We start from the raw sequence: 14,573 nt of genomic DNA on the forward strand, positions 1-14,573 counted from the left end.
GGTTATACTGAGTATATGAGTCAGCAACGAGCACATTAGGTGGAGCCAATATTTCACTTAGAAAAAAATGTCTCCAATCAGTCTTTGATTTTTATATGATTTTTGTTTTGAATTAACCAGATAAATTATTTGTCTTCATAAATTAAGTGGAAGAATCAGTTTCTCAAACTGTAATTGAACAGATAAATCTATTCATAGGCACAATGTATCAAAACTCATTTATTGAAGTCTTATTATGTTCTTTTTATTATGCTCAAAATTATAGATTTTTACAAGAGAAGCAACTAAGTGTGTTGTTTAACTTATGTTAATACTGAAGTATATAAGAAAATTATCAATTCTCCTTGTATCTTTCAAAGCAAAAATTTTTAAATTCTTATTATTTTATTTAATGCATTTTAATCCCTGAGCAAAGTACTCTAAAATATAAAATGTAGAAACTAAAAATGGCACTTTTAGCTTGATACCTTGATACAAATTGAAATTCATTACATATGCACATACATTTAAAATAGATGTGTAACATCATATTTGGGCTTCCCTCATTGCTCAGTTGGTAAAGAATCTGCCTGCAATGCAGGAGACCCAGGTTCAATCCTTGGGTTGGGAAGATCCCCTGGAGAAGGAAATGGCAACCCACTCCAGTATTATTGCCTGGAGAATCCCATGGACAGAGGAGCCTGTCAGTCTACAGTCCATGGAGTCACAAGAGTCGGACACGACTTAGCGACTAAACAATCACAACATCATGTTTAATAAATAAGTGAGAATTATGTCTCAGAGAGCTTTCACATTTTATTTTATATTTATTCTAAAACAGTTGGTTTTACTTTAATGTTAATCATCTAATCATCATTTTGAAGAAATTGCTTATAACGTTTCACATATGGTCAGTCTGTCATTAAGGGAGGTTTAATTAATATGTATAGACCATTGATTCATATGAGTTCCAATTTGCCACAGATCAATGTAATTCCTCTAATATGCAGGAACATTGTTCTTTTGCATTGCTTATAAAGAAATTAATTGATTGACTGCATGATTGGTTTAATGATGTATATTCCATCTTGTTCCACTAAAAATATATGACAACTAACAGAAAACATGGGCTTCCCAGGTGGTACAGTAGTAAAGAATCTGTCTGCCAATGCAGGAGACTCAGGTTCGATCCCTGAGTAGGAAAGATACCCTGGAATAGGAAATGGCAACCCACTCCAGCATTCTTGCCTGGAAAATCCTGTGGACAGAGGAGCCTGGCAGACTACAGTCCATGGGGTCACAAAGAGTTGAACACAGCTGAGCACACATGCACACACACAGAAAATGTATGTCCAATAAAATGATCAGACGTAGTTTAAAACTTAGGGCTAAGGAAAACAGACATTAAGACAAGTGGTTAGTATCATGGTTAAAAACAGCATAGATATTTAGGTTATAAACTCCTAAATTGCTGTTATAATTAAACTTTTGATTTGTTTCCGGCATTACTGGCAGTTGAAGTGAAATGGAGACAAAAGCAATCATAAAAATATTATTTTTTTAAGGAAAAATCAGAAAGGTATTTAGACACAAGTGATTGACAAGTTCTGCAATATTGGTAAATGCCAAGAGCTTCCAAGTGTTTTGGAGCTGATTATTATTATTATTTTAAATAAATACAGTGCAGTGATAAGCATAGGAATCAGGAGCTTAGGGATTCATTCTTGGCTCCCTGACTCTCCCAAGTGGCTCAGTGGTCAAGAATCTGCCTACCAATGCAGAAGATTCAGGAGACTCAGCTTTGATCCCTGGATCAGGAAGATTCCCTGGAGAAGGAAATGGCAACCCACTCCAGTATTCTTGCCTGGGAAATCCCATGGACAGAGAAACCTGGTGAGCTAGAGTCCATGGGGTCTCAAAGAGTCGGACATGACTAAGCAGGCACACATGCATCTATAAATATCAACATTTGTATAATTTGATTAATTCATTTAACTTTTCCTGAATTCCATTTTTTAATCTCTAAAGGAAAAGGGTTGAGCAAAGTGGCCATTATCAACATCTTTATGGCTACAATATCCCTATATTTTAGGTAAGTTTCTCCTTAGGGAAAACTTGTTTTAAGAAGTTAGGGGTCACCTCTCGTTCATGTCAATGCACTCAGAATCAGGAAGAGAAATGAAGAGGGTGCTGTGTGTCAACTTCCCAGCAGGTCTCCTTCCTCACAAAGCGCAACTGCCACCAGGATGAAATGCAATGAGGGCAGGAGCTGGGTCTTACTGCATCCCAGGATCGTGAAGCAGCCAGGAGAGAGTGCTGGCTGATTAACCTTCCAGTCACCCTCTTCTTGTGGTGACAGGTTACCAAAGTCAGTCTTTTGACAACCACTGGGAAGCAGAGAAGCAGCTAATGTGGGATTTCAGGTCTAATGTCATAGCCTATCTTGAAAATTGTGTGGAGTCAAAATAACCTTTGAAAATCTTTTAAGAAGCTTATAAATCATGGCATGTTGGATTTTGCAAAACAAAAGCCTAATAAAGTATTTTTGTTGTTGTTGTTGTGTGTATGCTATATAGAAATGTGCAATGTGACAGAAATACAAGTTAACATAAGCTTACCATATTTTTTTTGCCTTTTCATACTGTTCATGAGGTTCTCAAGGCAAGAATACTGAAGTGGTTTGCCGTTCCCTTCTCCAGCAAAGACTCTTGAGAGTCCCTTGGACTGAAAGGAGATCAAACCAGTCAATCCTAATGGAAATCAACCCTGAATATTCATTGGAAGGACTGACGCTGAAGCTGAAACTCCAATACTTGGCCACCTGATGCAAAGAACTGACTCATTGGAAAAGACCCTGGTGATGGGAAAGATTGAAGGCAGGAGGAGAAGGGGACGACAGAGGATGAGATGGTTGAATGGCATCACTGACTCAATGGACGTGAGTTTGAGCAAGCTCTGGGAGTTGGTGATGGACAGGGAAGACTGGCGTGCTGTAGACCATGGGGTCGCAAAGAGTCGGACATGACCGAGCTACTGAACTGAACTGAACTGAACTACCATATTTTTAAAAATGAAAGACAGACAGAAAATGGGAGAATGATAAAAGGAAAATGAACATGCAGTATTGAATTTGTAAGAGTTAAATGTGTACATGATGCAGTTGTTGTTGTTCAATCACTAAATCATGTCCCACTCTTGGTGACCCCATGGACACTAGCCTGCCAGGCTCCTCTGTCCATGGGATTTTTCAGGCAAGAATACTGGAGTGGGTTGCCATTTCCTTCTCCAGGGGATCTTCCCAACCCAGGAATTGAACTCACGTCTGCTGCATTGACAGGCAGATTCTTTACCACTGAGCCACCTGAGAATCCCATATGATGCACTACTATGTCCTTAAATAGCAGCAGCTGTGTGAGATTATGAAATGGGAAGGGTGTGAACTGGCATCAGTATGAGTGAGACTCCTAGTTCACACCCCTTGTCCTTAGGATGGGAGACCTACAGGCCACACGGTATTTATTATTATTACCCAGGGCTGGTCCAAAGGACCTGGTTCCTGACTGCTTCATGAATTAGTCGAGGTGAATTCCATTCCTCCCTTTTGCCAATCCCATCCTTGTATCACTACACCAAGAGTGATGAGGATCTTTTGAAGTTCAGAGCAAGACAAGAACCTGTGAGATCCTTTGAAAACTTTCACAAGCGAGCCACCCACCCACCAGACCACCTACCATTTCAACCCCAAAGGTGGCAGGGTCAGACATAGTGGGTTGGGTGATGCTGCATTATCAAACAACTCCAAAATCTCAAGGGGTTAAAATGACAAAGATCTATTTCTTGCTTATCCTACGTGGCCATCATGATTTAATGGGGGCTGTGTTCCACATTGTGCTCCTTCTGAAACTCAGGCTGATGGAGCATCCATTATGTGAACTCTGTTATGTAGCATGGGAGAAAGCAGGAGAAGTGAAACAAATCACATATGGGCTCTTTAACACTTCCACCTGGATGAGACACATGTCTCTTCTGCACACCTTGCATTGAAGTGAAGTCAAGTGAAAGTCGCTCAGTCATGTCCAACTCTTTGTGACCCCATGAACTATTCAGTCCATGGAATTCTCCAGGCCAGAATACTGGAGTGGGTAGCCTTTCCCTTCTCCAGGGGATCTTTCCAACCCAGGGATGGAACTCAGGTCTCCCACTTTGCAGGCGGATTCTTTACCAGCTGAGCCACAAGGGAAGCCCAAGTATACTGGAGTGGGTAGCCTAGCCCTTCTCCAGCAGATCTTCCTGATCCAGGAATCGATCTGGGGTCTCCTACATTGCAGGCAGATTCTTTACCAACTGAGCTATGAGGGGAGCCCCATCTTGCATTGGCTCAAGCAAATCATGTAATCATACCTTGTACAAAGGAGACAAGCAAGGACAACCTGGCTTTATGCTTAGGAACACATTCGGAAATATTTCCTGACTATCACTAATGATCATTGCAATAAAGAGATGTGCCAAAGAGTGAATTCTATTAGGTCTTCAAGTACACCCCAATCTGGCCTTATGTTATTGAATAAGATTCTGGAATTGGGTGGTTGTTTCACTTTGGCCACACTGAATGAATTGCATATTGCAGTGGAGGAACAAACAGTCCTATCACTCTTCCCCTTAATTTAATAAAGAAGGAGGGTGAGGAGAGAGACAAAGAGGGAGAGAGAAATTAGTCCTAGTAGCCTCTCAAGTGCAATTTGAAAGCCAGCATGATACATTTTTTTTAGTTAAATTAATGCTTGTGATAGACAGAACAATGGGCCGAAAAAGATGTTCATGTTCAAATCCCCACTACCTAGGAATATCGTTACATGGCAAAGCAAAATCAAGATTCTAGATGGCATTAAAAGGTTATTAATCCATGACCTTGATATTCGGACATTATCCTGGATTGTCTGGGTGGATCCAATGTAATCACAAGGTTTCAAAAGTGGAAAAGAGAGGCTGAAGAGGAGGTCAGAAGTTAGAAGAATGAGATGTAAGAACTCAACCCACCATTGCTGACTTTGAAGATGGAGGAAGGGGGTCATGAGGCAAATACTTCCAGCAGTTTCCAGAAGTTGGAAAACACAAGGAAATAGATTTCTCCTAAACCTTCCAGATGCTGAAGCTGAAACTCCAATACTTTGGCCACCTGATGCGAAGAACTGACTCATTGGAAAAGACCCTGATGATGGGAAAGATTGAAGGCAGGAGGAGAAGGGGATGACAGAGAATGAGATGGTTGGATGGCATCACCGACTCAATGGACATGAGTTTGAGTAAGCCCCGGGAGTTGGAGATGGACAGGGAAGCCTGATGTGCTGCAGTCCATGGGGTCACAAAGAGTTGGACACGACTGAGTGACTGAACTGAACTGAAACCTTCCAGAAAAGAATGCAACCCTGCTAACACTTTGATTTTATCCCAGTGTGGCCCATGTCAGACTTCCGACCTACAGAATTATAAAATAATATATTTGTGTGCTAATCTACTGATTTTGTGGCAATTTGCTGAATTACTATAGAAAATGAAAATACTATCTTTACATTTTTAAAAATTGTTGGCCATACTGCAAGGGATCTTAGTTCCCTGATCAGGGGTTGAACCTATATCCCCTGCAGTGGAAGCACTATGTCTTAACTGCTGGACTGCCAGGGAATTCCCATATGTTTACATTTCTAAAGACTAACTTTTATTTCAAAAGCCATGAATACTCTAAGAATTTCTGTTAACTATTTCAAGATATCAATAATATGTATTTAAAATGAAAGGAATAAAAAGAAGTACATTGGTCTGTATTTTTTTCCAAGAGAAGTTCTCTCAAGCCATTTGTTTGGATATGTCACTTTTTCTATCTCAGGCAGGAATGCAGCATGGTTTTCAGGTAGAGGTGTTAGCGTCTGAATTTTTAGACTCCACTGGATACAGATACAGACTTTTAAATTAATGTCTTAATTTTTTATTCCATCATGCTCTAGGTTTCCATTGCTTTCTTATGGCTGAATCAAAATTTCTTCTAGCATCCACCTGCCTTTGCAGCAGCTTTTGATTCAGAGGCCATATGTTGAGAAAGATGGAATCAAAAGGCATTCAGAAAAAATAATGACATTTTAAAACTACTTGGTGACCTTATGAAGGGCAAGAACCATTTCTTACTCATCATTATGCATGCTTCAGTAACTTTCTTGGGGATAGGAGGTCAAAAATGTCTGAAATAAATGAAGCTATGTGGCATCAATAAGTGTCCTGGAGGCCTCCAGAGTGGGAATGTACATGCATTAGGAAGTAGAGAGTAACAGTGATATAGTCAGACAATATAGGATTTGGAGTATAAAAGCCAAGGGTCAAGTTTGGCATCTGTCACTCACTAGTTGAATGACCTTGGGAGAGTCATTTAACCTCTCTAAGCCTAAGCCTATTCTTTAAAACGTGCATTAAATAGTTGCACTGACTTCTAGTTTCCACTTGGGGAAATGTTATCTTACCAAGGTATCTGGGTTTCAGCAAAAATATTATAAGCTGCAGGAAAAGGCAAGGTAAAAATGCTCTTCCAAGGGATAAAGCAACATACTGAACTAGCCTATTACAACTTTAGCTTAATATTTTCAGAATTAATAATGAGACACCAAACCACAGCGAGAAGCTCAGAGAACACCAGGCAGGATAAATACAACACACACACACACACACACACACACACACACACACACACACACACACACACAAACATATATACTCACTCTTTGGCATATCACATTAAAATTGCTCCAAACGAGGCAAAAAAAAATTTGGAAGACAAGCAGGGGAAAAAACACACGTGACATAGAAAGGAACAAAAATAAGAAAGAAAACAGTTTCTTGGCAGAAACCACAGAAGCCCAAATACAAAGGAATGACATCTTCAAAACAACGAAAAGAAATTTTTTTCAACCCAGGACTCCATACTCATAAAAAGTACGATTTGAAAAGTAAGGGAAAAATAGACATTTTAGATAAACAAAAACAGAATTCACTGCCAGCAGACCTGCATGTTAGCGATGTGAAAGGGAGTTCTACAGACAGAAAGAACATACAAGACAGAGAAGCTTGCCTCTAGGCAAACGAAGTGTCAGACATGGAATAAATAAGGGTAAAATAAAATCTACTTTTTCTCATTTTTAATTTTCTAAAATATCCAGCTTTTTAAAGCAAACATAGTAGCATTAAATAGTGTTTATAACAGAAATAAAAATAAAATATATGACAACAGCACACAGGATCAGAGAAGACAATCTGGACATATAATTGTAAGACCCTTACACTGGGTGTGAGGTAGTATATTACAGTTTGAAGGTATACTGTTAAAGTGGTGCACTCAGTATGTCAGCACATTTGGAAAACTCAGCAGTGGTCACAGGACGGGTAAGAGTCAGTTTTCATTCCAAATCCATAAAAGGGGGTTTAGATATCATGCCATTTGTTGTTGCAAATGGCAGGATATCCATCTCTCTCATGGCTAGATGATATCCATGCATCTTCCACAGTCCAAGGGGTCACAAAGAGTCAGACATGGCTCAGTGACAAACACTTTTACACTTCATGCATATAAATATTCATTTACTCATTCACTGTTGATGAACACTTAGGCTGTTTACATACATTGTCTATCGTGTATAACGCTGCAATGAACACTCGAGTGCAGATATCTCTTCAAGATCCTGCTTGCTTTCTTTCTTTCTCTCTCCACCCACCACCCCACCACGTTGTCTCTCTTTTTATCTCCACCTAAAATGAGATGGCTGGCTCAAATAGTCATTCTACTTTCAGTTTTTGGAGGGATCTCCATACAGTTTTTCATGGTGGCTGTACCAATTTAACCTTTCTACCAACAGTGTAGAGGGTTCCCTTTTCTCCATATCTTCACTACCACTTGTTATCTCTTGCCTTTTTTAATGATGGCCGTTCTAACAGAGGAGCCTTCCCTGGTGGCTCAGGTGGTAAAGAATCTGTATGCAATGCAGGAGACCTGGGTTTGATCCTTGGGTTGGGAAGATTCCCTGGAGAAGGAAATGGCTACCCACTCTAGTGTTCTTTCCTAGAGGATTCCAAGGACAGAGGAGTCTGGCATGCTAGAGTCCATGGGGTCGCAGAGAGTTAGACATGATTGAGCATAGCTAATATTCTAACAGATGTGAGGTGAAAGCCCATTTATGACTTTGATTTGTATTTCCATGACGATAAGTGTGTTGAGCACTTTTTCAAGTACTTGTTTGCCATTTGCACATCTTCTTTGAAAAATAAGTTTATTCAGTTTTTCTGTCCATTTTAAAACCAGATTGTTTAGATTTGTTGCTGTTGTTGTTTGCTATTGAATTGTATGAGTTTTTATATACTTTGGATATTATCTTTTATCAGATATATGATTTCGCTCATTCCATGTTTGCCTTTTCATTTGTCAATGGTTTCCTTTGCTGTGCAGAAGCTATTTAATTTGATGTTATCTCCTTTTGTTGCTTTAGTTGGTGGCTTTTAATACAGCCCTATCTCGAATCATAACGTGAATGATCCAAATTTAAGCACATCAATTAAAACAGATTGTCAGATAAAATATAAAAGTAAGATACCCTGTCTACAAGAAACAATTTTAAATATGAAGAGATAGATTATAAGCAAAAAGATGGAAAATGGTAACCCAAAAGAAAGCTGGAATAGATATACTAATGTCAGATAAAGTAGATTTCATGTCTCAGTTATGTGGGCTATTCAACAACCAAGACAACAAAAGCAGTAAGTGGTAGAATCAGGATCTTAATCACCATGCCATAGTCTTTACAAAAAAGTAAGCTTTTATTCTGCCTTCTGTGAGCATTTTGGAGGGATTTAAAAACAAACATTGATTCTCTGAGCTGGACTTTTTTTGAATGGATTAATGTTGCTTTGGTTCTTTTTTCAATGCCTTGATTTTGCCTGTATATTTCAAGAAGATGATCTTATTTATATCATGTCCAGTTGAGACATGATACACTAAAAGAAAGAAAGTGAAGTCACTCAGTCGTGTCCAACTCTTTTCAACCCCATGGACTGTAGCCTCGGTTGCGATTTCCTTCTCTAGGAGATCTTCCCCGCCCAGGGATCGAACTCGTTTCTCCCGCATTGTAGGCAGACGCTTTACCATCTGAGCCACCAGGGAAGCCACCAATAAAGATCCTGTACAATAAAGGTCATGGCATTATAGAAGGTTAGAAGTGAGAGAGATTCAGATCAGTACATGTAGAGTATGCATTACTGTAAACAGGAAGAGGTAGAGAATCAACAAGTCAAACAATTAATTCCACAGTTACAGCCATTAATTTCAGAACAGAACCAAGCACTACATGTCCCAATAGTCTCCTACTGTCAAATACACCATTTTTTCCTCTTCCTACAATTCTTTTTAGTTGTAAGCTTTAATTAGAGTAAAATTCCATTCAAATAAATATTAGACAAATGGACTCTTTGTGAATGAGACATTCTCTAATAGTTCATTTACAAATTGATTATTTGGCAGCAGATACATATTTTTCAAAAGGAACCAAAAAGATGGAGATCAGGGGCCCCTAAAAGGGTCAAGGTATGAAATGCAGGATAAATGGCGGGTTTTAAGACGTTTTAAAATAATGTTTCTGTGGTAAACTGCCTTCAGAGTTCCCACCTCTTCTCCAGATGTTTATTACCCTTCGGCAACATAGAATCTGAGTCTTGAGCACCAAGGCTTACTAATTCCCAGTTTTTTTGTCTGTAAGAAGCAGCACCTCCTGACCAGTGCTTCCCTGAGAATTGTAAATTAAGAGATGTGGCCACATCAGCCCCGGTCTTGTAAAGAACATGCATTTCAGTCTAGAGAATAATCTCAAGTTTAGATTTAAGGCAGAATCTGATATTTGTCCCTGATCTCCAATTTGTTAAGAGTAATGGATTTTTTTTCTAAGAGTTTCTGATAAATAAAAAAACAGAAATGTAAATGTACTCTTAAATTTCTCTGTTTGTTTTGAATTTGAATGGAAGACTTTCATTTACAGCATTGGGTTGTTAGTTGTGTCTGACTCTTTGCGACCACATGGACTGCAGCACACCAGGCCTCCCTGTCCATCACCAACTCCCAGAGTTTACTCAAACTCATGTCCGTTGAGTCGGTGATGCCATCCAACCATCTCATCCTCTGTCATCCCCTTCTCCTTGCAGCTTCAATCTTTCCCAGCATCAGGGTCTTTTGAAATGAGTCAGTTCTTCACATCAGGTGGCCAAAGTATTACCAATATAAGTCAGATCAACTTTCCTTCTGTGAGAGGTAACTACTGCATTGTAGTACAATGTGCTACAGCAATACAACACATTTTGTCAGTCTGGGATTCTATTCTGTTTTCATAAATCCTAGTTATGTGGCCTTGGCAAATCAAATAAAGCTTTTGTAAAAGACATGATGAAAGAATCCCTACCTAAACTTTTAGATCTAAAAAAAAAAAACTTTTTTGTATGTTTGTTTTTTAGATTTTGTGTGTTTGTTTTTTCGTTGAACTGGATTACTAATCAGAAAACACTTAGGTTCTGGGCCTACTATACAACTAACATGGAAACATTCATGTTTCCATAGCTTAGCTTCCTTCTTTGAGACACCTTCCAGCTTTAATAAACAGTGCTTTTATTTATTTTATTTTTAAGATAACTGTAATGTAATCCACATAACTTATTGCACATTTAAAGATGAAAATATTCAAAGTAAAAACTAGTTGAAGCGTTCACAGAGGTAAGGTAATATAGTGTAATAACTCAAAAAAACATAAACAATTCCTTTCAAAAAAAAATTCCTTCAAAATTGCTACAGTGTATGAATCAAATAAGATCAATCTGTACAGAATATTGTTTGATTAAAATTTCAGTCAGTTATATCTTTGATTCATTAAACATTTTAAGCCCTAAAGACCCACACAAAACATATATTCTTTAATTAACTTGATATATTAAAAAATCTTGTTTTATCTGTCCAATTGTTGGAGCATCAAATTGCTTTTATAATTCTTAAGAGTAAATGATTTATAATCACTAACTTAATTTTATTAAACACTGAAAACATATCAGATTTAGACAACACAAATCTTGATTTATAACAATTTGATTTTTCCTCTTTATTTCCATTTTCTTGAAAAGTTTGTAGAGTATCCAATCATCAATTATTTAAATTTCAAAGTTTTGTGGAGAAGTGGTACAATGAATATAATTTCTACAAACTGTTTTTAAATTCTAGTTTACTTTTTGCATATCACTATTTATGACTTCCAATTAAATATTGCAGGAAGAAACTGTATTTCTTGTAGTAAATGAAATAGGGGTTAAACTTAACTATTTTTGTATTAATAAGGATGCTCATAAAATAGCTGAATTATCACAGATTTGTGCAAATGTGCTGCATCTTGGCGAATAAACAGTAATATTCAAAAGGTTTAATAGCTGCAGCTGGTGTTAATTCTATATTAACATTTTTACAGGCTACTACAAGATACAGAGCAATTTCATGGCAGTTCATTTGCTCTTCAAAAGGTCATTTTACAATCCTGCAGAAGAAATAATTTTAAGGAGTTATTGGTATAAAGTATTTCTAATATTTTAGAAAATGTCTCAGCTGTTGAATAGCTATATAATCCTGATTCAAGCACCACTGTATTGATCAGCAAAACTGGATTTAGAGCAAGCAATCTCCTATCAAAAATGTCTCTGTTTTATTGGAATGTTGGAATGGCACAGCTCACCATTTCCATTCTAAAGACCTTAGGTAGTAAACCAGATGGTGTAGAACGTGAATCCCCAGTTTGTTCGATTTTAAAACGCTTCACACTTTGACCCAAACCCAGTGACAATATATACTTTTAAGCTTTAAAAAGTCTTCCTGAAGTTCTTATTGTCCTTTTCGTGCATTAGGATAGAAAGGAATGACTTAGTGGTACTTTGACTGTATTTGGCTCCACAGATATTGGAGCAGCTTCAGGCTAGGCTTAGAAGCCTTTGTAAGAGCCCTTTGCTAACCCCCAGGGAAGGGATGTCTAAGAGGAAATGCCTGTGGAGTTGGAAAAGCTCTATTTCCTTACGGAATAGAAATATTAATACTTCAAGTCTCTAGATGGCAGCCTTCAACACGTTTGAAAAGCGGTGTCCATCCATCCCGACTCCAGTCCCACCCCCATCGCGGCTACTCGGCAATATAGTATCAGCTCTGTGTCTGCTTTAGCCGGTCATGGTGGGTTTAGGTGCCCTCCAAGAATTCGAGTTCCAAATGTTTATTCCAGAGCCTGACACTCGGCTGGAAGCTGCCTAGATGTTTGCTTGGGGAAAATGAGGAAGTAAGGGATGACAAAATAGTCCACACGAAGCCCCTTCTGCCTCGGAAGGTGGGGCTGTGCGGACGGCAGAGACACCTGCATCCGCGCGCAGCAGCATCCTCTCCTCCACGGGGATGGACGCTCCGCGCGGAGCACCAACAGCGCGAAAGCCCACCTGCCCGGCTGGCGGAACCCCACCAGCGCGACGGCCTCAATTCACCCCTGAGGTTTACGCGGGTAGAAATACTAAAATTTGTTTCCTAAATGCGCAAAGGACTGAGTCTGAACCGAACGCGGAGCACCGGCAAAGCGAGGAGACAGGACCGAACGCACAGCAGGGAAAACGTGTTGTTCCCTACCTGGGCACCGCCTAAGGTGGCCTCCCCCCACCTCCGGCGAGCGGACCCCAGGGCTGGGGTAGTCAGGGAACGCTCGAGGCCAGAGATGCTAAGGAGCCTGGCAGGAGGTGTGGGGGGCAACTGAGGCAGGTGGGACTGGGGCGGACAGACATCCTTTTAAGTACAGGTCTCCGGCGGGCGCAGTGTAGGTCGGTCAGGAGTTAGGGACAATCGCCCCCACCTCGACCTCCCCACCAGCAACCGCAGACACTCGCCTAGGGGGTCCGCAGGGACAGGATTTAGGGGTGCTTTACCCCAGTCCTGCTCCCTTCCTGTTTTCATTCCTACCTTGGATCCGCTCTCCCCTCAAGGCGCAAAACCTCTCCGGGCCGTGTCCGCAGAAAAGTCCGGCTCCTGGCTTCCCGGGGCCCCCGCCCTAGAGGCGGACACGAGCTCTCCCCCACCCCGTGCGGCTCCGGCGCGCAGGCTCACCCAGCAGCGCTCCCCGTGGGCTAGTTGACAGGGACCGCGAAGCTCCTTGCACCTCCGCAGCCGGACTTCCTGTTAAGTTCCGAGTCCTCGGTGTCCTGGGGAGCCCCGCGCCCCCAGGGCAAGTTCGCCAGCGATTCGGAGCAGAGAACCGAGTTTGATGCGCGTCAGCTTGGGCAGAGGGGAAAGCGGGTCTTACCTTGCTGCGGAGAGCAGGGAGTTGCCATCCATTGTCTGGGGGCGCGTCGAGACGCAAGATAGAAAGTGCGCGCGAGGGACGGGAAGTCTGCGGTGCTAGGACCCTGTTCCCGGAGCGCCAAGACGGACGCGCGCGGGCACCAAGGCGCGCGGGCTGAGACCACCGCGGCGCCGGGCGGTCTGAGCCGCGCTCCTCCCTGTCCGGGAAGCGTTGAATCCCGCGGCCGTCAAATAGTCTCCTCCCAGTCGTCCCCTCTGAGCTTGCAAGTGCGCTTGGCCAAAGCTCCAAGCGATCTACCTAGCTTCTGTCCTCCTCCAAGGCAGCCCAGGTCTCGGTAGCCGGAGGCGCCTTACGAGCTTTCCCTGCCTCTGCTGGCGGCCAGCTGAGGTGATTCCGACAGAATTTCTCTCTCTCCGCCTCACAATCCCGTTCCCTAGTCCTCTCTCCCTGGGGTAAAGCCGTCTGAGCCCTGAAGTTGTTCATCCACTTTGCCACATTCAGGCTCAACTCCTGGCCATGCCCCCCATACCCCACTGGTCGCTCACCATTCCTTTGAACTGCCTCCCTGAATTTTAGTTCTGTTTGTCTTCTACCAAGTCATGGTTCATCGCTCAGAGCAATGCTCTTTGATCTGCCAGCTGCTTTTGCCTTTACCTGGGCTAGATTTGATTCTCAGAATTCTGCATCGAACTCATTTGGCTTAATTGTGACTCACTCATGCCTCATCTGTTAGAAGCCTGTGTGCGCAGAGATTTCAGGAGCTATGACAGTGGTCATCTGTCAGAAGCCAGCACCCAGGCCCTGGAAGGAAGGGCTGTCACACACACAAAAAAATCTGTAAATGCCTGCTTCAGTGTCTTCTTGAGCAAAAAATGACACTTAAGAAGGAAGACATTGATGATTGCAAATGACTGTTAAGATGAAGGTACTCTTGATTCTGCTTTATTTTCATTAAATTAAAAAAAAAAAATTAAAAGAAAGCTACGGGACTTCCTGGCTTCCCAGGTGGCTCTAGTGGTAAAGAACCCGCCTGCCAATGCAGGATACTTAAGACACAGGGGTTCCATCTCTGGGTGGGGAAGATCCCTTGGAGAAGGAAATGACAACCTACTCCAGTATTCCTGCCTGGAGAATCCCATGGACAGAGAAGCCTGGGGGCTACAGTCCATGGGGGGGTCGCAAAGAGTCAGACACGACTGAAGTGACTTAGCACAT

The 14,573-nt window shown here is 41.3% G+C and overlaps 1 protein-coding gene across 12 annotated transcripts in view; it reads right to left on the minus strand.

Moving 5' to 3' along the window:
- SPHKAP (SPHK1 interactor, AKAP domain containing) overlaps nt 1-14,019 on the minus strand; it is a 176,692-nt gene extending 162,673 nt beyond the window's left edge. For 8 of the 12 annotated variants that reach the window (XR_014080694.1, XR_014080695.1, XM_081584809.1 and 5 more), the window contains exon 1: nt 13,904-14,019. Coding sequence is in view for 3 of the 12 variants with exons in the window: in XM_081584807.1 (XP_081440933.1) it covers nt 13,359-13,390 (32 nt within the window). In the remaining 9 variants the exon portion in view is untranslated. Of the gene's footprint in view, nt 1-13,162; nt 13,331-13,358 lie in introns of all 12 variants that reach the window. The other 4 variants (XM_081584807.1, XM_081584806.1, XM_081584804.1 and 1 more) reach the window with 2 other exon arrangements.
- Nucleotides 14,020-14,573: the final 554 nt, after the last annotated feature.

Source organism: Giraffa tippelskirchi, chromosome 3, assembly GCF_054371585.1.
Source record: "Giraffa tippelskirchi isolate mGirTip1 chromosome 3, T2T-mGirTip1v1.2.pri, whole genome shotgun sequence".
NCBI classification, from domain to species: Eukaryota; Metazoa; Chordata; class Mammalia; order Artiodactyla; family Giraffidae; genus Giraffa; species Giraffa tippelskirchi.